This window comes from Centrocercus urophasianus, unplaced genomic scaffold, assembly GCF_019232065.1.
Source record: "Centrocercus urophasianus isolate 14NV4802_14NV808 unplaced genomic scaffold, USGS_Curo_1.0 seq_820, whole genome shotgun sequence".
NCBI lineage: Eukaryota > Metazoa > Chordata > Aves > Galliformes > Phasianidae > Centrocercus > Centrocercus urophasianus.
In genome coordinates this window covers 23,810-46,698 of record NW_024885445.1, presented here as the reverse complement: position 1 = coordinate 46,698, position 22,889 = coordinate 23,810, and the positions used below count along the sequence as shown (strand labels likewise).

The 22,889-nt window shown below is 54.7% G+C and overlaps 1 protein-coding gene across 1 annotated transcript; it reads right to left on the bottom strand.

The window, feature by feature from the left end:
- Window positions 1-10,676: 10,676 nt before the first annotated feature.
- Window positions 10,677-13,923, bottom strand: RBM15 (RNA binding motif protein 15). Its single transcript, XM_042838511.1, has one exon. It carries the CDS (start codon window positions 13,921-13,923, stop codon window positions 11,065-11,067), a length of 2,859 nt encoding a protein of 952 aa, XP_042694445.1. The 3' UTR covers window positions 10,677-11,064.
- Between the last annotated feature and the right edge of the window lie 8,966 nt (window positions 13,924-22,889).

The window sequence follows — 22,889 nt, the reverse complement described above, 5'->3', positions numbered from 1 at the left end:
GCCACCAAAACATGCAGTGTGAAGCGTTCTGTGGCAGGGCTGGGGATATGGGCTACCCCTGAGCTCCTGCCCTACACCCCCACCCCGCTGCTGGGATCCACCAAGAGCCGAAGCACAGCAGGAGCTTTAGCTTATTATCACAGAATCACAGAATCACCCGGGTTGGAAGGGACCTCAAGGATCATGTAGTTCCAACCCCCTGCCCAGCAGGGCCACCAAACACACACATTCAGATCAGGTTGCCCAGGACCCCGTCCAACCTGGCCTTGAACACATCCAAGGACGGGGCATCCACAACCTCCCTGGGCAGCCCGTTCCAGGGCCTAACCACTCTCCTTGTATAGAACTTCCCCCTAACATCCAACCTAAATTAACCTTATTAACTCAGCCTTATTAACTCAGATACAGCTAATTAGCAGCAGGGAAGGAGGCAGGAATAGGGATAGGTAGCAGAGAGAAGATCTGAACTTCCAACGGGATGCAGTAACAGCTGGGCACTGCATGAATGATCACAGCAGAGGGCTCAGAGCTGAACCTGCTCTCCTTAAAGCCAGGAGCACAGTAGGGCAGAATCACACCCACCCATCGGGATTCTCCCCCCAAAGCAGCAGAACCCACAAAGCCCCAGCCCCACATGTTGGCCCCACGCTTCCATTTGGATGGATGAGGGGTGTTGTTCCCCTGTAGGAACATTACTTCGAACTGCAGGGCGATTCCAAGCACAGATGAAGTGGTCTGTAGGGCACAAAAAGCTGCAGTGGTGTCGAGGAGCTGCAGGGAGGAACATTGGCTCGCAGGTAATGGGCCAAATTCAGTGGGCACACAACTAAGTGATGCCAAAGAAATCGTGCATGCTTAAGAGGGAAATATGAGAGCTTTGAATTTGCAGTCAATGGGGGAGGATCAGTGGTACAAATGCCTTGCTTTTCATAGACCTGCCCACCTCCTGCAGAAACGCACAGGCAGCACCTGCTTCAGAAATTGTCCTTTGCACCTTTATAGCACGTGATTCAGCTGTGCCAGCTCATCCTGGGGGCCGGGGGAGGATCTGCAGTGGGTCAGCTTCTGAGCAACAGGGCTGTCAGGCTGAAGCAGACCAGATGAGGCACCAGGGGATACAGAGGGGTGAGCGGGACCACTGTGATCGGCTGTGAGCCAGTCCTGCACTGAGCATCGGGCTGACAGCTGCAGCAGAGATTAAGCATTCATTGGCAAATTTAAGTTTTCACTTCTTGCAATATTCAAGCTCCTACTCACGTTCCTGCTGAACAAATTAAGACTGCCACGTTTGCTGCTGCAATAGGAACCATCCAGGCTGTGCTGCTCTACACTCGGCTTCAGATTCTCCAAATCAAGAGCTTCAGACAAAGCCACAACCCTCTCATTTTTCACCTCAAACACACGTGCTGTGCTTCCTGCTACCCACCATCATGAAATGCAGGGAACAGAGCTGATCCACAGCCTCAATCCACTGCACTGACCTCTCTGCCTGCTTTGCAGCACCCACCTACTGCATGCTCTAACCTCTCCCAAGCAAGCACTGCTGCATTCTCACCTTCTTCCCCATTGAGAACCGACCTGCAGCAGGACAGGGTGCATTGCTTTGCAGCCCCCACCTCCTGGGTTTCCTCTCCCATACTCTCCCCTTGTGCTCTTTCCAATCCAAGAGCTTAAAAACTACAACAAAACCCAGCAACCCTTCAGTCTCATTCTGCACCTCTAACACGTGCGCTTTGCTTCCCGCTGCCCAGCGGTGCAAGATCCAACCATCAGAGCGACGTGGGAGCAGAGATGCTCTCCAACTCAGTGACCCACACCACTGCTTCCTTACTCTTATTTAGGAAAACTGAGGGTCTCCATCATGCTTGCATCCCCCACCCCCTTCTGCAAACAGCTCTGAATCCCCCATTTCCTGCAGCACCCAACCCACAGCCTGACACCAGCAGCCCAGAAATGACTCAGCATAGGCAGGGCACCTTTCCTGTGCCCTGATCACCTCCTCATCTCCATCCAAAAGGCTCAGGAGCCCCACGCTGTCCCAGCTGACACACAGCTCCAAACCTTCCTCGCTGCAGCTCAGGACAACCTGTGCAGATCCACTCCTCTCCTCTCAAACCTTTTGCTGAGGAGGCAAGCACAGAACAGATGCTTTAGTTTTTCCTCGCATGGCTGAGGAGCAGAGCCATTCATTGATCCATTCACGCACAACGCACACATCACAGCGACCATGGGAACATCTGCCCAGAGGAACATCCTCTATCCCAATGAAGCCCTCTTACAAAGAGCTTCCTAAAGGCAGCCCTGCACGGTGGGCTCTGCTGGGGCAAAGCAATTGCCATAGAAATCTAGCTGTAAAATCCCCACCAGAGCTGAGGAAGCTGAAAACCTTCGCAAAAAGGTGCAGCAAAGGTCATCAGTGAAACCACCCTCCAGGGAGCGTGAGGGGAAACTGCTGCACTGCCATCACTCAGTGAGCTGCTCCCAGAGAGCAGCAGCACCCACAGACCTGATCCTGCCCTGAGGGCTCTGCAGGAGCTGGGAGAAGGAAAGCTGCTGGGATGCAGCTGCAGCCGGAGACGGCATCAGAAAGCAGTCTGCACGAATCCTTGCTGCACATGGGAATTGGTTCATGCAAAAGTGGCCGGGGGCCGTGGGCTCCTTCCATCCCACCCTCCCCCGTGCTGTGATCCTCTGATATTCAACACCTCAAATGCTGCTGTTTTCAAAGAGCATCGTGCAATTCTCCCCCCCCCAGATCCGCATCCAACACAGCACGCTTTCACAGCCAGAACAAACCAAGCCTCCCGCTGCTTCAGTTCCTCTCTCACACCTGGGAAAGCTGCCCTTAAGTTTAGGAGAGCTGCTTTCACTGAGGGTGATGGGAATTCATCAGCTGCCCTAATGGAAACCAAAGGGAAGAAGGAAAAAAAAAAAAAGGACGTGTTTGATAAAGTAAGTTCTAGCTTTGGGTTAAGCTTACAGAGCCCAAAGCTCACTGAAAAGGCCTTCCAGCCTGCAGTAACCTCAAAAACCACGAACTCACATCCATGCCCACCAGCAATTTCACAAGTCATTAATGGACCAAAGTCCCCACTCTGGAGTGATGCAGACTTTGGCTCCTGAGCTTCTGAGCACTCTCCCCTGCAGATATCTCTCACATGGGTGAGATAGGGCTGGGAGGTGCCTGCACACCCAGCACTCCATAGGACCCATCCTGAGCCCTCGAGCCTTCATTCAAGCAGGGGAAGGAAACCCTAGAGGACGAAGCAAAGGCCATGAGGAAGAGCAGAGGTATTTGTCAACAGCCCCGTGACAGCTGGGAACGTGTCTGCACTGCTTTTATTGCCTTAGGAAGAGAGATAGGGAGCAGGGAGAGGAGCAGCACGAGGGATGAGCCCAAGTGCTGCAGGGCAGCGGTCACACATGGCAATGGGGCTGCATGGCTGCAGGAACAGCAGCTCCCTGCCTGCGCCCCCAGGGCTCTTAGTTCTGCAGTACTCAAAACACAGCAGTGTCGTGCAGGAGGAGCTGCTCCTCACCAAACCCATCGCACTGCAGGGAAAGGTGCCAGCACAGGGCAGGACGCGGTGCTGACAGTCAGCCCGATCCTTCCCCCGTGTCTGGGGACAGGAAATACTGGAGCCAGCTGAAAAGCTACGGGCTGATCTTCAGATCCGATTGCAGAGCTAGGTATGAAGGTCAAGGCAGGGAAACGAGTAGATGAAATATCCATCAGCCACAATTAACCTGGAGCTCAGCACCCTTACAGCAGCCTTACTGCAATTAACGCCATGCCGGAACGGGATACGAAGGATTTGCAAACTGAGAGAAGGTTTTGCCATCTCACCCTCACCCTCTGCTGCCAGCACTGCCCACAGCAAAGCACAGCTGACCATCCTCACCCCCCACAGCTCCATCTCCCCATCCCCAAGGCAGCTGTAGGGAAGCACAGCCCTGCAGCCAACACAGAACCGCAACGCTTCCCACTCCTTTCCCTTCTGCGAGGGCAGACATGTGGCGAGAGCAGATCCTCAGAGAGCATTTGCCATTTCACTGCAGAGCCAGCTCGTTATCAGCCCAGAGCAGGAGCTGGGCCATCTGATGCTTTAAAGTGATTAATTGAGCTGCGGCTGGGAAAAGCACAATTTGGGGGGAAAAAATAGGAGGTGTGAATCCAAGGAGCTGCTGCCCCTTCTCCTCTGCTCCCATCTCTTCCTGCTGCAGTGCACTTCATTAAACGGTTCTCTTTACAAATCCACTTTCCCCTGATTGCCTGCCCGAAGTCTCATTAGCCAAATTAACACGATGCACACAGAGCACTTAATGAAAACCGGGGTCCACCTGGCAGCTGCAGCACCCCTCTGTAAGCAACCAATGTCTCGGTACAGAGCCGCCCCATAGGACCTCCAGACCTGTGAAAAGGACCACAACAACCAGCAGCAGAACAGCAGGACGGGCACAGCTGGAGGCGTGCAATGCTTTGGGTCGCAGCACAGCTCACAGCCCAACGGCACACGCATGCACAGGCACTTGCAAAACACCAATTTGAACTACAAACACCAACTGCAGGAAGAAAACCTCAGCTCAGGACTCTCCCCACGTCAGCAAGACTGGAAACCTCGTTGGTGATACCTAAAAATGCTCTCGTTGACAACAGATTCATTTAGATGCCCATACCAGCATCCCATCAGCACGCACAGCTCCACACTGCAATTAGCCCGATTAAAGGCTGTGCCCTGGGTGAGTCAGCTCACAAAGCCAAAACATCAGCTCTGCTTTCCCACACCGAAAACCCATCCTGTGGGCATGGAAACCTCGTGGCATCAAATAGGAGAACCCCAAAGCAAACACGGGGCTCATCCCAGCACCGAGCAAAGCCCATTAGTACAAGTGAGCAGGCACCCGAGGCTGGAGAAGCAAAAAACCAACAGGCAAACAACAAAACCACCTCTTTTTACATCACAGTTCAGTCCAAGCTCTCGACCCCCTTACCTGTTTTTGGGGATCTACACAGCTCCGTGCCCTGGGAGCAGCATCCTTCAGCTGGGAGGCCCTGCAGCCCTCCTGTATGGCCACAGGCCAGCACCAGGTTGTTCATCCACGGCAGGCGAAAGGATGTCAAAGCAAATCAGGGCAAGCTTGCGTTTCAAGGTGTCTCCATCTGCGAGCCACGTCCATCCTAACGCCGCACCAGAGGTTTCTGAAGGCGACGACGCAGCAGTGCCAGCTTCCTCTTCATCCCGACGACGGTCAAACTGCGCCCCGAAGTCACCGCAGAGCCTCGGCCAGGGGAAGGCAGAACAACAGCAGCCAAACGCGGCGGGCCGCCTCCGTCCTCCTGTCACCATTGCACTGCACAGCGTGCTCGGCCGCAAGCGAACGTGCAGCCGTACCTGGGACGCGATCAGGGCGCATGCACATCCGAGGCAGGTGGGGTGGGCTCCAAAACCAGCACTGAACACCAACGCAAAGGTTTTAAATTAACCAACACCGACTCGTCGTCCGTCCTGAACTACACCCAGCACCGCACAACCGCTGCAAAGGGAGGCAACTGCTGCAAAGGGACGGCTGCAAAGGGCCCGGAGGTGGAGGAGCAGCTCCACGTGTGGAGGACAGGCTTTATTAACGGCATCTAAACACGCTTTTAACGCCTCCTGTCAGGTTTTTAGGTTTGGTTTTTTTTTTTCCTGCTGTAAAGGTTTTACGTGCAAGATTTCAACGCGCTCTCGAGCTTTTTTTTTTTTTTTCTTTCTCTCTCTTAGAACTTAAAAAAAAAAAATAAAAATAAAAAAAAAAAACGATTTAAAAAATAAAAAAAAAAATGAAAACTAAAAGCCCAAAACAAGCGAGGTGAACCAAAACCGATCAGAAACACAACATTCAGCAAACTCCGGCTCTTCGAAGCCTCGGGCACCGTTGTGCTGCAGGGCGCCGCTTCCCTGCTCCTCGCATGCCAGCATCAGCACCGCTTCCTCGTACGGATGAGGATTGAAGCAGCAAAGGAAGCCCGGTGCTGCCAAACCAAAGGGTGATGCTGGGTTCTTCCAAGCAGGTAAAACACGCCGGTCAATGCAAAAGCTCCGTTCTCCCCGCTTCTCTGCGCAAGAGCCGCAAGCGTCGGCTCAGCCACCGAGCAGCAGCAGCAAAGAACCCCTCAGCTGCAAACAAAGGGGTCAAACGTTTGTTGGCAATTCACTCCCAGGCAGAAAAACCATTTTCCTCAAAAGAAACAATTTATTTAGAATGAAACAAAATCAGCTCAACTGTGAGCGCATGTTTGAGTGACAGCTACGGGAAGCTGTGTGAGCCATCAAAGGGGTATTCCTTTACTTTTCCAGCAATCTTGTGTACACAGCACAAAGCAAAGAGGTCATTTTTTTTTTTTTTCCACTTAAAACACGGCCATTGGCATCACAATAGCAGATACACAACTTTTTTTTTTTTTTTTTTTTTTTTTTTTTTTTTTAAAGCTGCCATTTTTAGTAAAATGCACAAATACTAAACAGATAAGCTTTCTTCCATCAAGAGGCCCATGTAAATTCCACTCAAGCCACAGCTTCTCTTCCCAAAGGTCCATTAGAGCTCGGTATCCCATGCTGTTGTCCTCTGCAGTCCGCCAGCTTTGCTTGCAGGAGGAAAGAAAACGTTATTCCATACAATTGCATACAACAGATTTCCCCCTCCTTACATTATACAGAATGACAAAGCCTTCCTGAATACTCTACCCAGACTTCAAAGAGCACCAACACCACCCAAGGGCACGAAACCTCCAACGAAGCCACCTTCCATGTACAGAAGCACAACGAGCAGCACGGCGTTTGGTTTTGGACCGAGGTTAAAGCAGGCTTACAGCATCAATGGTCACCAGACTGAATCCATGAACAGCCAGCGTGACAAATCAGAAGGAGCACCCATGAGAAAAACCAAGCCAAGCGATGCCAATGGGGTTGGCTTTCCTCAGAGAGCATCTCCTGAAGGCAACACATCAACAGAAGCACCGCATTCAGTGCTCACAAGGCTCTCTCGTGCTCTCAGCTCTCCCGTGTCATTCTAACGCCGTTAAAGGAGAGGGCAAAGCAAAGATGCACCCCATAGGATTGGCAGCCGATGCTGTTCAAGTTGTGTTTCTCACCCATCATTTGCACACAGCCAGAAGTGCAGGCGTGGGCTTGGTTAACCATTCTCTGAGCAACACGCTCTGCTTTCAGCCTAATAACGCAAAAACCATCCCAGCATTCAGGTTAGAATTCATTGGAATACCTGTCCTTCAGCACAATCTGCAGAAAGTCCATAGAAAATGGGCAGACAAGGGGGAAAGAACCCCAAAAACTCTGTATTATGCATGGCAGCAATTTTCTCCACTCTTGTTTCTGTTCAACAGGCGTGCAAGAGGCTCCACAGGAGCACTGCCCTCACCACTGTTTACATAAAGCCCGGAACTGAGTATTTCCAAGCCATTTTCCCTGAGTCCTCAGAGTTTTTGAACCTGTCTTCACAATTTTCATTCACTCCTCCTCCACGTTAATACTTAAGGCCTTTCACCTCGGTTACCATCAGCTCGATGGCTCTGCAACGATGCGAGACACCCCAAGCTCTCCTCCGTAGGGTCACCAAATCATTCCTTCAACATCCATGCACTTCAACGGAGAAGTTTAAGGTTTGCCCGGCACATAAAATCCCTTCTCCCTCTGCAATGCTTTAAAGGATCCCCTGGGACTTGTAACCCAGAAGCCTCCACCCGCAGAGCTGATGGTAACGGGCAGCAGCAGACCGAGCACCAGGCTGGAGCAAACAAAGCCACTGGCCAGCAGCCAAGGAAGTTGCGTAAAGTTTCCAATTAAAAAAACAAAAAAACCAACAAAAAAAACCACAACCCTACTAAAATCTTAAACAAAAGTCTGAGTCATTTGAGGTTCTTTCCCCAAAGCATAAAAGCACAGCTATACAAAATGATTCAGGAAAAAGGACATCCTTTTTCCACAGTAATTCAACAAGGAACGCTGGCTGCGCGCGACGTCAGAAGGAATACTGAGCTCCTGCCTGAGCAACATAATGCCAAATATGATTAGAGAGCTGAAGTCTGCTACATCTGTTCTGCTCTAGACAGAAGTGGTGTCACATACGGACCTCTACACGCGGTCAGCCCTGGCCAAGATGACTTTCAGAGGACAGTTACTCCAATGGTGCACGCTTTGGGGCCCAAGGGAAAGCACAGCCAACGCCGTGCCAGACTCAATGGCAGCACGCGACTAAGAGCCGGCAAAACAAATGTTGCCAGTCAATGAATTGACATTAATTACCCTCAAAGGGTGTTAAAAATCCTTGCTTACAAAACAGAGCAGCAACCACAAAGAAACCAGATTTAAAGAAGCAGGTACTCCGTCCCACAAGAAAGCAGAAAACCTGGAGTCAAACACAGCCTGCCACGCTCCCTGCTGCCCTCCGGCACAGCGCGGCTTCGACCCATAAAAGCACAACCACTGCTATTGAACAAGGAGAAAGGCAGCCCACGCTGCCCCAGCTGCTCACCCACAGTTTGCTGTGATGCGTGGACAAGCTGTGTTGACCCCAAGTTTTACAGGCTTTAAAACGACCGCAGCCATCCGTTGGGTGTCAGCATGAACAAGCAGCGTGCTCAGCAAGCGTCAGCGTTGGACGTCAGTAACATCAGTGCTTCTCTGGGGCCTTGGGCAGATTGGAATTGCCAGCAGTTCAAGTTTCTTTCCCTTCAAACTCTGCTCCCCGCTTCGGATTCAGGGGAAAACTCAGCCCAAATGCAAGGAGCACTGAAAGCAAGTCAGCAGCGGCGCTGATTGCATGCCGACACACAACAGACACCTGCGAGAATTCAAACAGACATTCAGTGCAGGAAGTGGTGAACACACCAGATCATCTCCTAACACGTCGTTATCTGCACTGTTGGTGCCATTCTGAGGAGTTCTCCTTGTTAATAGTAAGACGAACGGCTGATTTCTGCCATCTGTTACATTCACATTGAAGGACAGGAACCCAGGAAGCCCGGATTTCGCCCTCAAACACTTAAGAGCATTAAATGAGGCTTTTAGAAAGAAAAGTGGCTCTAAAACCAAAATTTGCTTTCAAGTTACGCTGCCACATTCAAGTTCTCAGCTCCCAGCGATGCTCGGGACGCAGCACTGCTCCTTCAGGCCACGAATGGGAAACCCAGCCCCAATGAAAGCTGCTCCATCAAGAGGTCCTACGGAAGCGCACCTCTGCGACAGCGAATCCCCAGTGCACCACACAGCTGCCGTGTCCATACAATACATTCAACACATCTCCTCCTTCACAGATACGACTGGCAACCCATCCCCACTCTTAGAACGGGGCTTTTTTTTGTGTGTGTGTGTGGTGGAAGTCGATGGGGAGACCAACCTGCACCAATCATTGGAGGGCAACCGAGAGGAGCAGTGCTGCGTTTACATTGCCCGTCTCTGAAAATGGGGCTAAGTGCAAGACTACATTCTGGGTTTAAGTGCAAGATTACATTTTAGGGCCTGTGTATCAACACAGTCAGAGTCACCCTTCAGCTCAGAAGCCAGAGACAACATCCCTCCAGCTGTTAACTGAAACAACGGGGGTTCGGATGCCTTTTCCCCCCTCATCAGTGCTGCATCAGCAAAGTGTGGCAGCTGGAGGAAAGTGCCCAGTGAGGGGAAAACCAATGAGAAAACGAGCAAAGTTCTTTGGAAAAATCAAGGCAAACTGTTTCCTCCCACCTCAGCACCCTGGAGCGCTTCTCCAAGATGCTAAGAACACTTTATGCCTGATAAACCTCATGTAATGCCCACTGTACTGTACCTGAAAAGCTCCTAGCAGACAGCAGTTCCTTGCTATTAACAAAGAGGTAAAAGGATAACGAGAACTTTTAGGTAATTAAATTATCACAGAATTAAAACCATCTCTGGAGAGAAGCACACTTGCTCAGAGTTTGCACTGTGGAAGCAGACCCCACTGTACCTGCAACTCTTTGAGAAAGGCAGTAAAAACAAAAAACCACAATATATTCTTAAAGCACCTCCTTGTTTTCTTGCATACCAGAGTAAGCACAAGACATTCATGGTTTGTAACAAAGTCCTCAGCTATTTACCAAACATTGTCACTGCTACAAACCCAAAGTGCATATATGGGATACAACAGAACTGAGAGAAAGAGGAGAAATACGCCTGCTGTTTTGTTTTTGTTGCTTTCAGAAAACCAACCCAAACAAAGCATACTTTTCAGTGCATGCATTCTGTGGGGGCCGGATGAATCAAACACCCAATCAGGGAAACTCATGTTCTGCAGTGAACCCAAGAGCAGGTGCTGCTCACCTGAAGGACATCGACCTCGAGCCATAGGACTCAAAGGGAAACCCTTCAGGCTCCTGAGGAAGGGGACGATGTGGGCCTGAGGCCATCACAGCACAACCACGATTCAAAACAACAGCTGACACCAGGCTGCATTTAGCAGGGATGTGGGTTGGTTTTTTTTTTCCCCATTCAAACTACTGAGTGCTTTAAATCTGGTCTTTTTCGGTTCGGAACTCTATAATAGAGGACGAGCTGTCCGACTTGCTTTAAAAATACATGAAATGAGAAAAGGACACGAATCGAAACGAGGAAGATGGGAGTTTGTTCTTCCCTCCCCCCCCCCCCCTCCCCCCCCCCTCCCCAGTCTTTTGCCGTGGGGTTTTTGTTTTTTTTTTTTCTTTTTTCTTTTTCTTTTTTTTGTCATAAATCGAAGCAGGCCGAGCCTCCCTGCTATCCCCACGGATAAGGGATTCTCCAAACATCCTACTCACTCTAATGGCTAACCAACCTTTTCTGGCTTCTAACTTTATAGAAAAATGCAGTAACAGAAAAAAAAAAAAAAAAAAAAAAAAAAAAAAAAAAAAAAAAAAAAAACAACAACAAAACAACAAAAACGGGCAAGGAAAATCACCTACAAAGATCTAATTTAAAATAACGACGGGGCTGGCTAAGGCTGTATCCCATAGCACCTGGCACACGCTGGAGGGGCTGTGTGGAGGAGTAGGCAGGGTTGGGTACAGAGCACACGAGGGCCTTAGGATGCCCCACGGACGATGATCATGACCAGATAGTCGTCCTCTGATTTGGCCAGCGCCTTGGCCGTGGAGTCCAGGAACTGCTGGGAGAAGTCGCAGGGCGGAAAGGCGTGCAGGACCCCGCTGTTCTCCTTGTCTTTGTTGCCCCCCACAGGGAGGCTGATCACCCCAGCAGCCTGCTTTTGCTTTAGGTAAGAGACCAGATTCCTGAGCGGCCTCTGGGTGGAGGTGGTGGCCTCGCCAGCCCCGGCTGCGGAGCGGTTGTCTGATGTGCCAGGCACGGCCAAAAGGATGGCATAGCCATTGGGACCAGCCACCTTGATGCGGCGGTTCACCTCGTCCAGCTTGGGCTGGTCCAGACGAAGACGTTGGGTGATCTTGAGCTGAGCTACTTTCCCACCAGTCGCTCCCTCCACAAGGAGACTGCTGGCAACTCCGAGGTCCCCCTGAAGCAGATGCATATTGGACGGGAAATTGCTGTTCTTCAGCAGAAGCATCCCCTGCCACGCCAAGCACAGCTTGGGGGCTCCCCCAGCCTGCGACGCTCCGTCCTGCTGCTGTTTCTGAGGTGGAGGTTTGAGGCGAGAGCCTCCACCGCCTCCCTCTGCAGCACGTTCATCCTTTTTGGCCGGGCTTTTGCACTCCTGTGCAGCAGCTGCTGCAGAAGTGCGATGTTTCCGCTCCCTTTCAGCGGAATTCTTTCGGTCACGCTTTTCATTCTGCCCCCTCTCCAAGCTGCCCCTCCGCGACTCCCGGATGGGAGAGGGCCGCTCCAAGAGGAGCAAGCGGGACGACGAGCGCTCCGGGTCGCTGCTGTAACGCTCCCTCCCTCCGACGAGCTCGGGGCTGCGGTCTGGCGGTGTGGTCGTGGTCAAGCAGTGACGCTTCCGAGAGGAAGAGGAGCGCTCGCTGTCCGGAGAGCGGTCCAAGTGCCGGCCTCCGTCCTCGGCCAGCCTCCTTTTCCTAGGCTGATCCCTACTACTGCCCAACTCCCGCTCCCCTCGGTCCCGCTCCAAGGACCAACCATCCCGACGGCGTTCTAGGCTTTCCAGTGGGTCGTAGGCAGCTGCTCGGTTACTCCTGTCCCGTACAGGGGGTGGGGGTGGCACCCACTCTGTCTCGGGATAAAGGTCTCTGTCACGATCTCTATAGAGTAACGGTGGCGTCCTGTCCCGGGCCCCCCGAAGCGGATCGGGAGGGGCTCCCCGGTGAGCCCCAAAAGCAGCCGCCTCTGCCACGAGCTCGTAATGAGCAGGAGGTGGCAAAGGCAGGGGCTGCAGGTAGGGCTGCTGGTACCGATGCTCGGTATCCGCAAAGTCTACGCGGAGGCGGCGGTCCGGCCCACCCAAGGGAAAGCCACGCATGTGGGTGCACGCCGCCTGCGCCGCGTCCAGGCTCTCGTACTGGATGTAGGCCCACGAATCACCTTTGCGGTAATCAATGGTACGAATGGTGCCAAAACGATCAAATTCCCTGGCCAGGGCGGCAAGGGGCACCCAGGGCCCGAGACCACCCACCCAGAGCCTGGTAGTTGGAGTGGCTTTACCATACCCGATCTTGATAGGGTTGCGCAAGAGCACCTTTCCTGACATGGCCAGCTTGGCCCGGTGCGCCATGTCCAGATTTTCAAATTTAAGAAAACCATAAGTGCTGGTCTGCCCGCGCCCCGGCCTTTTGATGTCCACCTCAGTAATGACCCCAAAACGGTCAAAAGCTCGGCGTAAATCTGTCTCGCTCACGGTGATGTCCAGGTTGCCCAGGAACAACGTGCGGTTGGCCCTCTGGTCATCCTCGGGGCTGATCTCCTCCTCGCCAGCAGCTCCAGCACCGCCTCCTCCTCCACGGAATCCCCCAGCAGCCGCCACGCTGGCCACCCGTTCCAGCCCGTAGGCCGGCCGCACTCGCGCTTCATAAAAACCCCCATAGTCCCTCTCCCTCTCCAACTCCCTGGGCAGAGGGGGCGGAGGCGGCAGGCGGCCCAAAGCGAGCTGCTGCAGCCTGTAGTCCCGATAACCCAAAGCCCCACCGCTGCCGGCGGGGGACAAAGCCCGCTGCGTCGCCCCGGCTGCAGGATGCCGTACAGCCGCCGCCGCCGCCGCCAGCCCCACGGCGGTCGTTCCGTAGGGAGATTCCTTATCCAGCAGTGCCGGCGAACGGCTGCTCCGCCTCCGGCTGCTCCCACCGCTGCTCCCAACGTAGACGGCCTCGATTTTCAGCGGGCGGTCGTACAGCACAAGGCGGCCGCGGGCGTGTTTGGCAGCTCGGGCATCCTCGGGCCGGCGGAAGTTGACAAAAGCCACGCGTTCATCAGCAGCGCCGGTGCCGGGCGGGAGGCGGCTGATTTTAACGCTCACGTCGCCGAAACGTTTGAATTCGTGGAACAGCCCGTCCTCCACCGCCTCGTCGCTCAAAGCCGAGCCCAGCTCGCTGATCTTCAGCGTCTTGTACTCCCCGCCGCCGCCCGTCTCGGACGAGGAGGACGACTGGGCTGCAACCGCCGCTCTGGACTCAGCTCCGCGGCCGCTGCCGCTCCGCGACGGCTCCGCGCTTTTACCGCCGTAACTGTGCCGCCCGCCCCCGCCGCCCGCCGCCGCCGCCGCCGCCCCGCTCTCGTACTCCCGGCTGCCGGCGCGGGCGGCCTTGTCCGTGTGCGGGCCGCGCCGGCCGCTGCCGCTGTTGCTGTCGTTGGAAGCCGCCGCCGCCGCCGCTTTGCCGCCGTTGGAACCGCCGCCGGAACCGCTCGGCTTCTTGCTGCTCCGCTCGCCGCGCGCAGAGGAGGAGGAGGAGGCCGAGTCCTCGCCGCCCCCTCCGCCCCGCGACCGCTTGGCTTTGGCCGGGGAGCGCTCCTTGCCTTTCATGGCGGCGGCCGGCGGGGCCGCCTCCCGCCCGGCCCAGCGCCCCGGCGGCCTCACCGACGGACCGACCGCCGCGCTCACGCATCCGCCGCCATCTTGGAAGCCGCGGCGGCCGCCGGCCCCGCCCCCTGGGCGCCCATTGGCCTTTTGGCGCCTCGCCCCCACCCTCTCTCTCCCGCCAGGCGGAAGGCCCGCCCGGCCGCCCTCTCGATGCTCCTTCCCATTGACTCAGGGAGATGTCCGTCTACGGGCCGGCCTCGCGCGCCGGGAAGAGCCGCCCCCCGTCCGCCCCTCCCCGCTATCTCATTGGATAGTTAGAAAGGGCGCGGCCTTCTGATTGGTCGCGCTCTCCTGTCACTAGGAGCGGCTCGGCGGCGAGGGGCCTCCTTTACTCATTGGTCATTGGGCCAAATCCTCTCCTCCTTCCGATTGGCTCTCTCACCTGCCAGTTGTCGCGGCCCTGCCGCCCCACCGCTCTCCATTGGTCCGCAGGTTCCCGTCGTCCGTCTCAAATTCTCGCGAGCAGCACTTTACCCGCCCCCTTTCTCCATTGGCCACTGCTAACCCGGCCTGCCCAGCTCTGACTGGCTGAAGCCAACGCCACTCTTGAAGAAGCGCGGGCAGCTGCTCACGCTCCGCTCTTCATTTACCATTGGACGAGAAAATCTCCCCAGGCATCTGATTGGATGCGACTTGGAGCACGCGAATTGGCTAACGCGGTCGTCAGTCAGGAGCGCTCTGATCTTGATTGGTCTCCTCGGGGAGGTGGGCAGTAACGGGATCACTCCCCCTGGACGTTTGCGTCCAACGGAGAAGTGAGTCGGGGTTTTTAATAGCAGCCCGTTAGGGTTTGTGTCGCCCTGTCGCATCTCCTCCATCTGGCAGGCGCGGTTCAGCGAGCCTCGCAAAACTGAGTGGGTTTGAGCTGTGGGTAAATAGCTGGTGTCTAAATATAGGGCTAGGAGCGATGGGAATTGCTTGAAATAAGCTGGGCTTCGGAAAATGAGCTCCTATCGCTGCTCTCCTGGGGAGACACGACAGGAGGAGAGAGCCTGGCCTCTTCTTTCCCCCAGAGGAAAATCACTGCCCTGTCAGCACCGCTGCTGTATGCCTCCTGTGCTGCTAGGAAGGATTCTGCACCCCGAGCTTCAGGAAGGAGATCCAACCCACAGCGTGCTTTGGGGAGCAGAACATTCCAGAGTTGAAAACAAAACTCCAGCATTTTGGTTTAGAACAGATAACCCTAACCCCCTTCATCAGCCCTCCATGGGTGTCCCATGGCTGAGGAGTCGCTCCTTGGCCAGGTGAGATCGAAACGTGGGGGGGAAATCCTCTATTGCCACATTGCAGCTTCACCTTGGAGGCTACATCTGGTAGGACGTGGCACAGCTCCACGGCCTCGAGAAGAAACGCTTCGAATGCTGGAGATTTCTAACTGCCAAGGTCCTCAGGTTGGGAGCGAAACACAAAAATTAAAATTCCACAGCTGATGAGTCACAGCTTAAAAGACACCTTGGGGGAGCACTGGGCCGCATCGCCAGAGGGACGGCTCTCCTGGCAGGCACTTCAGCTCATTTCCCTCCTCCAGATCCGCTCCTTCCAAGCAGGGACTTCTCCTCTGAAGTTTATCCACCCCTTCATCAGCCAACGGCAGACGTGGATTTGTGTAATGGGTGGTTTGGTGGCACTGGTACCTTTGGAAGGGGGGAGTTTGGGGGTAGGGAAAGATAATGCAGCACCCAAAGTAAGCTCTGGAGAAGCGCATGCTGTGTCAGACCATGAGAAATGATTCTGCATAAGCAGGAATGGCTCCCCAGGCCCAAGCTAGATAACGAGCGCTCTGTCTGTGTTTACTTACGTGCATGAATAATTAAAGTGCCAGATGGCCCTTGAGCCCCTGGCCTAGATGTAGATGTCTAATTACATTTGGAGTCAGTGGGAGTCGGCCCTCCGGGTCCCTGTGCAGAGCCACACTCATCCTGGGGGACTCTTGGGTGCTGCAGGAGCAGTGAAACATGCTGTGTTCTGCAGAAACCCTTCTCTAGGCTTTAAATGAGCATCTTCTCCTCAAAGCCAGGGCAGAAATAGTCTCAGAGGAGGAGAGGCAAAGGGGTGCCGAGCCCCCTGCATTGATGGCTTCTGAGCATCTCCGCTGGGGAGGCGTTGGCCCGTTGGCAGGTTTGCATCCAGACGAGCCTCCATTCTTCCTGGAGATCCACTCGCATCCCAGCTGGCCATTAGAGATGTCGAAATGTGTTAGCTTCACTTAGGCAAAGCCACAAGAGCCCTCCTGGGAGCCTCTCTGCAGTGCAAGAGTGAGCAGGCGTGCACTTCGACCTCAGCTTCCCCCACACACTCACTGCAATTCATGTGACGCTGTCTGCCTTGGCCAGCAGAAGGAATAGCTGGAGAACATCCACCCCATGGGCTCCTGGTGAGGCTTGGCAGCAAACCACGAGACAGCTCACGGCACCTCGAGGAAAGCCAGGAGGAGCAGGCTGCGTCCTGCAGCCCAAATAGCAGAGTCTGAGGTCGGCTCTGTGCTTCCACACCTGAACGTGCTCAGTGAGAACAGCTCGCCCCACCGCCCGTCTTTCCTCCCTTTGCTCTCCTCCCCACGCTCTGAAGTCAATCAGCTAATTGCCCAGCCGAAGCCAACCTCCATTCGTCCAGCCCAGCTCAGCACCAATCCCACGAACTGCACAGCAGCAAGGACCTGGCAGCATCCTCTGTGAGCATCCCGGCACCCCGCTGCTCCCCGGCCCCCGCAGCCGGCAGAGGGCAGCGACAGCCCAGGAATTGCCGGACCTGGATCCGACTCCGCTGTACCCCATCCCAGCCCTGGGCAGATCGCTCCCTCTTGCTTCTCTCTGCGTTTCATCGCCCTTCCTCCTCTGCCCATACCTCTCGGCTTTGATAAGTCACGAAGGAATTCGCGGAGCCGTTAGAACAGTAATTGTTCACTTTCCACCAAGCATTCGGAGATGAATAGAAAGGGGAGAATAAGCCCCAAAGAGGGGAAAGAATTAAGGCAGCGTGAGGAGCACAGAGCAGAGCCACATCCTGCACTGCAGCCCAGGATCCATCAGGGATCCCTCCTGCCATTCCCCATCCCCATCCAGTGGTATCTACTGGGATGGAGGCAGAAGATTTTGGGTACCCGTTATGGAAGGATGGCAAAGTCCTCACGCTCAGCAGACGAGTTTCAGCCCGGTGCCTTTAAGCACTGGAATTTCTGCTCCATGCTTTGCCATGTCACTGCACGGCGACACGCTGCTGCGCCATGATGTGATGAGTGAGCTCTGCAGCAGCCTTGCATGACCTGCAAACAGGTGGCAGCTCCGGACAAGGGAACCTCACATAGCCCCCAAAATGTCCCCAAATGTCTGATATAGGGCTCAGCCCCAGCAAGGGATCCTGGGCAGAGAACTCTCCTTGGATAAGGACAGAGGGGACATACAGGGGCGGCCTCCATCTCTGCTGCAAGCTGTGGTCATTTCCAAGCATGACATGCTTGCAGGATGAGTGCTGCTTGCTGTGAGAGGGAGAGGCAACGCTAAGAGATGTTGTGCAAAGCCAGCCCAGCTCCCAGCACAATCTCAGGCCCTTTCCCCACTGTGGGGAGGGAAGCAAGGGTGCAGCCTGCAGCAAACGGTGCTTCTCAGCCTTTTGCACAAGCAGCCACGAAGGGATGAGCTGATCAGCAGCTTGCAGAGCTCAGCACCCTCACATGGGGACCGAGGAGATGGCCCCCATGTGCCTGGACCGTGTATTTTCAGAGGGACTTTTTCCTTTACCAGACAGACAGGAAAAGAGGATGCTCCAACCCAGACAACCTCAAAATAATAATAATAATAACACCCAGATGCCCCCAGAGCCTCCAGCTCAAGCACCCCAGCGCGGTGCCTCTCCATTGCCAGCGGGAAGGGAAGATGGCAATTAAAATAAATCAGAGGCTGGCAGCTCCATCCGTCATCTCGAGGGCAGCAGTTACAATCTGGACAGGGTGGGAATTCAGGCAGGAGACAATCAATAATCGGGTCTGTAAGGAGACACCCACCAACCTTCAGGCAGAGCCCCAAAGTCAAAGCCTGCCTGCCTTCGCTATGGGAGCAGCGCCGGCCCTGGGGAAGGAAGGTGCGAGCTGAGATCCCTCCGGCTCTTGGGTTTCTGAGCTGATAGCTCTGGGTGAGGCTGTGCTGCTGAAGGAGACCCTTCTGCACCTCATAATGGGATCCTCTGCAACTCGGAGAAGCAGTGAATAATTCATGGGCTTTGGCTGATCCAGACCTGTCTTTTTAGCCTTCCTTCAGTCCAGGATGCTGTTAGGAACAAGGAGGGGCTCCTTACTCCTGAAGCACAGCAAGATGGAAAGCAGGATCTCAAAACCAACAGGCTGGACGATGCAAGGAGCACCACGCTGCTGCCATCGCAGTGCTTGGCACCCCCTAAACATCACCCCATGGCAGCTTCATCCCCCACTGCATCATCACACGGGTGGGCATGGGGAGGTGGGGGGCTGGGAGCTGCCTGCAGCCCTCACCTGCCCCCTCCATCCCCACAACCTCTCCCTTCCAGCCCATCCCATGGGTTTTCATCAAGGACCGTTCTGTACATTCGGTGCCTGGAGCTCCCTCAGCCATGGACCATGAATTCTTGCTCAGTCTATATTTCAGGGAGCCGTGGGGATATTTTTAAATGACCCCGAAGCTATTTCTGCTTAATTTCCCTTCGCTTTTCCTCCATCTCTCTCCATGAACTTCTCCTCCACAGAAGATGAGAGCTCATTTTCATCTCTCCTGTCTGCAGACGGATGCCCGGCTGGGTGCAGAAAAAAAAAGAAGCCATCCAAAAAAAGAGCAGAGCTGATGGAGAGCACAGAGAACCCGGGCTGAAAGCAGCCTCCAGGGGAGACTTCAGCACAGTTCAGCCCAGACTCTGCCCTGATCTTCATGGTTCGAGGCGACCCTCAAAGCAAACACTGCAGCCCCGCTGCTTGCAGCCCCGCTGCCGGCTCTCCTCCCACCTTGCTCCAATCCATCCCACTGCTTTGCATCTCAGTTTCCCCGCCTGACACCTGTGGATAATCACCCATCCCGCGGCTCAGAGGCCCTGCAGATGGAGGAGGTTATTTTCCCCGGCAGCCCTCAGGGAAGGGCACTGACTGCACACGCACACACATGTGGGTTTATTGCACCTAAACACTGCCAGGAGAGGCACACAAAGGAGCAGAAAGCCCAAATGTTTGCTGGAAAACGACGAGAGACCGCTTTGTTTGTTTAACCCCTTCATCACCGCGGCCGTCTCCTGCCCCCATCCTCCTGCAGTGCCTTTGGGAAGCTGCAGTGCTCATCCTGAGTGCCCTCATTCATCTTTGCTGCAGTTGGATTTGCCCTTCAGGCTCTGCCCCCCACCCTCGCCATCCATCCTGCTCACAGGCCGTTAGCTCCTGGGCTCTGAGCTCCATCCATCCCATCCCTTTCTCCCTCCCCTCGCCTCCAACTGCTTTGTTTTGGGCACTTTGGTTTTTGCCTGGATCCTTTCAGTGGCTTTGCTGGAAAAGTGAAGCATCTCCTGCTGTCTTCCAGAAGGAAAGAAGAGGGAAAAATCTCTTTGCCTCTCCTCTGTTCTCTCTCTGTGGTTTTCTACTGCTTCCTACCTGAATTCCCCCACCTGCAACCCACCATTACCTTTTATCCAGCACTTCCCCCCTGCTTGAGCTCTGCTGGCCTTTATGATGGCAGGCACACGGCGCCAGAGCCCCCCCAGCCCAGAGCAGGATTTAACCCACATCTGCATCACCCCAGCAGAACAGCCCCATCCTGACCCCTGCATTCCACCGCTGGGATACAGCCTGCGTTTCCCATTCAGCCTCCTCCAAACCATCCAACAGGGCAGATGGAGAAGCAGGGACACAAGAGCACACAGCTCACAGCCCAAGGATGCTCAGAGCTGAGATTTTCCTCCGGATCTCTCCAGAAAGCTTTATGAGACCCAAGTTGCTGGTGTTTAATGAGCCCAAGGCTAAAGGCTGCCAGCAATCAGGTCACCATCACTCCAAGGAGATGCAACAACTGCTGCTGACACTCTTGCTGCATTCCACCCATCCCACCCTGGGTGCCTGCTGCACATTCAGAGCTTTGGCACTGCTGTTGTTTCTCACACCTCAGACTCAAGCTGCTGTGAATATTAGCCTGCTGATTGGAAAATAACTCACAAATAATGGCTGGAAGGTGGGAGAGAGGAGGTGTGGACAGGGGAAAATGCACAGCTTGCTTTTAATCCCAGGATTTCAAAGCCTCATTTCTCGCCCTGCCCTGGGGATGCTCCACTGACTGCTGCATCCCTATTTCAGTGTGGGATGGATCCAGGAGCCTCCTCTTGGGAGCCCATCAGCACCCACACGTCACAGCCCAGAGGCCGAGGTGAGGTGCCCCGAAATGCATCTGGGGATGGGAGCAGAGGCGACCCTACAGCTTCACCTGATGTTACACCAAGTGAGAAAAGGCACACCAGGTCTGACCCTGCACAGGGCATGGGGCTCCCTGGGGACAGACATCCACCAGAGAGCCCCCCAGTGCTCAGAGAGGACCAGAAGGCTCTTGCTCAGTCAACATGATGACAAGCCATCTTTCTGCTGATGCCACTTGCAAAATAATAATAATAATTAAAAAATAATAATAATAATCAGGCATAAGCCTCCCTTGACCTAACCCAGGTCCTGCCTTGCCCATTCCTCATGGCAGCTCTGGTGCTGCCGTCCCGGTACACTGGATTCCTTCGTTGCTCTGAGCTGAAGATTCATATGGGCTCCCATCTCCCCGCTCCACTGAGTGCTGTGCCCAGAGGACGCCCAAGGACACGAGCTGACTCCCGCTGTGACTCGCTGCTCATCATCAGGTGGATCAGGGACAGCCCTCAGCCCTGTGCCAAGGACAAAGGAGCGAATCTGGTTTACCTGGGTCTGACTTCTGGCATACATCAGAGGCAGCACCTCTATGAGAGCATCGTAGGTCCCAGCCAGAGGCAGCTCTGCAGCCTTTGCCCCCCTTTCCTCCTTCCTCTAGCTGCTTTCCCCACAGGGAGACAAGCAGCAGCTGAGATAATTTACCATTTAATGTGGGCAGATGGCTTAATTTAAACAAAATCAGAGAGGAGGGAAGCCAGGCTGTGAATGCCTCGATGAGTCCAGCCTCTTGTCTCTTCCCTCCTTCTCCCCATGCCGCCACCTGGGGCACAGCATTAGGGCTGCATCCTGCCCTGCTGGCTCCTTGAGTTCTCTCATCCTCCCACATTGTGCAGAAGGGAGAAAGAGAACCCAGATGCCAACCTCACCCAGACCCTTTAGCAGCTCAGTTTGGCTTGCAGAAGTTCTGGAGGTCTTACCTGGGTCAGCAGGTGGCTTTGGGTGCAGCAGGGTGAATGGGGACAGGAGCCGTCCTGTAGTGATGGGGAGGGAGAAGGAGAGGTGGGCAGAGTTAAGGCTAAGCCAGGTGCTTGTTTGAGGGGAGGGAGGGATGGGGAGGAGATGGACTGCAGCTCCTACGTTGCACCAAGCTCAATCCCTCCCTCCTCCTGCTCTGCTCCTCGGGTTTGTCTCATCACACACCCATTAATCACCTCTTAAACCCCACTCCGAGCTGCCCAAAGCTTCACTGTGTCCTCAACTATTTGGGGTCTTCTATTCCTCTTCCTCCCAAACCAAACCAAACAGCTGCTTTGTGTCCAGAGAGCTCCTACCTGGGCTGGACCTCAGTGGGGTTGGGGTGCAGGGAGAGGAAAACTGGAATCAAAGCACTGAGCATGGAGGATGATTGGGCAAATCTACCTCTGAGCAGCCAGTGTTAGCACTGCTGCTTCCTACCTGGGAATCAGGCAGCGTTGCTACCACCCTCATCCTCTCCTGCACAGCCCCCAGGGCGGGGAAACACCCCCAGCAACACCACTGACACCCCTCATTTCCAGAACAAACACGGTGGGCTCTCATCTCATCAAGAGACGTTGATTTCCCTCTAATTACCCACATGTCACGTAACAAATCCAGCTCGGTTATGCAGAGAGTTTTCATAACAGGTTGCGTGGCCGTAGGTGATTGCTTTAAAAAGCTCCCCACCCGTGGAGCTGTGCTTTCTGTGCTCGTTCCCTCCGCAGTAATAAATGCTAATAATGAGGCTCAGTGCCACGTGGAGCTTCACGGCCTGCCTAATGCAGGAAGTCAGAGTGGTCGAACACAATGGCCTCTCCTAGCCACAAAAAAATAATAATAATCAGGAGGGAAAGCGGAGCTGCCTTCTGGAGGTGGCACAGAAAGGAGGATTTGGGATGGAGAAGCTGAGCCTGGGGGTGAAGTGCTGCATCCTGAGCTCACCAGTGGCACAATCAGGGCTGGGGATGGGCTGTCGCTGCTGCCCTCCTGCTCTGCTGCCAGCTCTGCAGTGCACACAATGGGATTAGCATCGATCTGCCCGGAGCAGCGTCCTCAGTGCGGGCTCTTCCCTGAGCAGCTCCCGTTGCCCCTCGGCTGCTGCCCCCCTTTGCCATCAGGGTGGTTCAGCAGCATCCTGACCCTGCCAGATGGTGCACAACTGGGCCCATGGACGTTGTGCAGATGCTCGTGCTGCTGCCTTGGCAAGGCAGAGCTGTTTTCCTGTGCACGGAGAGATAAACAAAGCATCCTCAGGAGCGAAGGGAGCTGCTTTGCCCCCAGAGGGCTCACTGGGGTGAGCTTGCAGGCTGCAGCCCGGTGACAGCTGCATTTTGGGACACGTGGCCGGGCCCAGGAGCTGCTCAGGGTGGTTGTGCAGAGCTGGAGCGATCCCGAGTGATTTCAAAGCACGGAAAGGCGGTGCTCGGACGTTTTAACGATCCTGCTCCCTGTTGGCCCCGCGCTGAATGGGAAGCCTTGAAAGCCGGGATGACTTTGATCCGACAATGGAGCGAGAGAGAGAGAAGCGCTGCGCTCCTCCTTC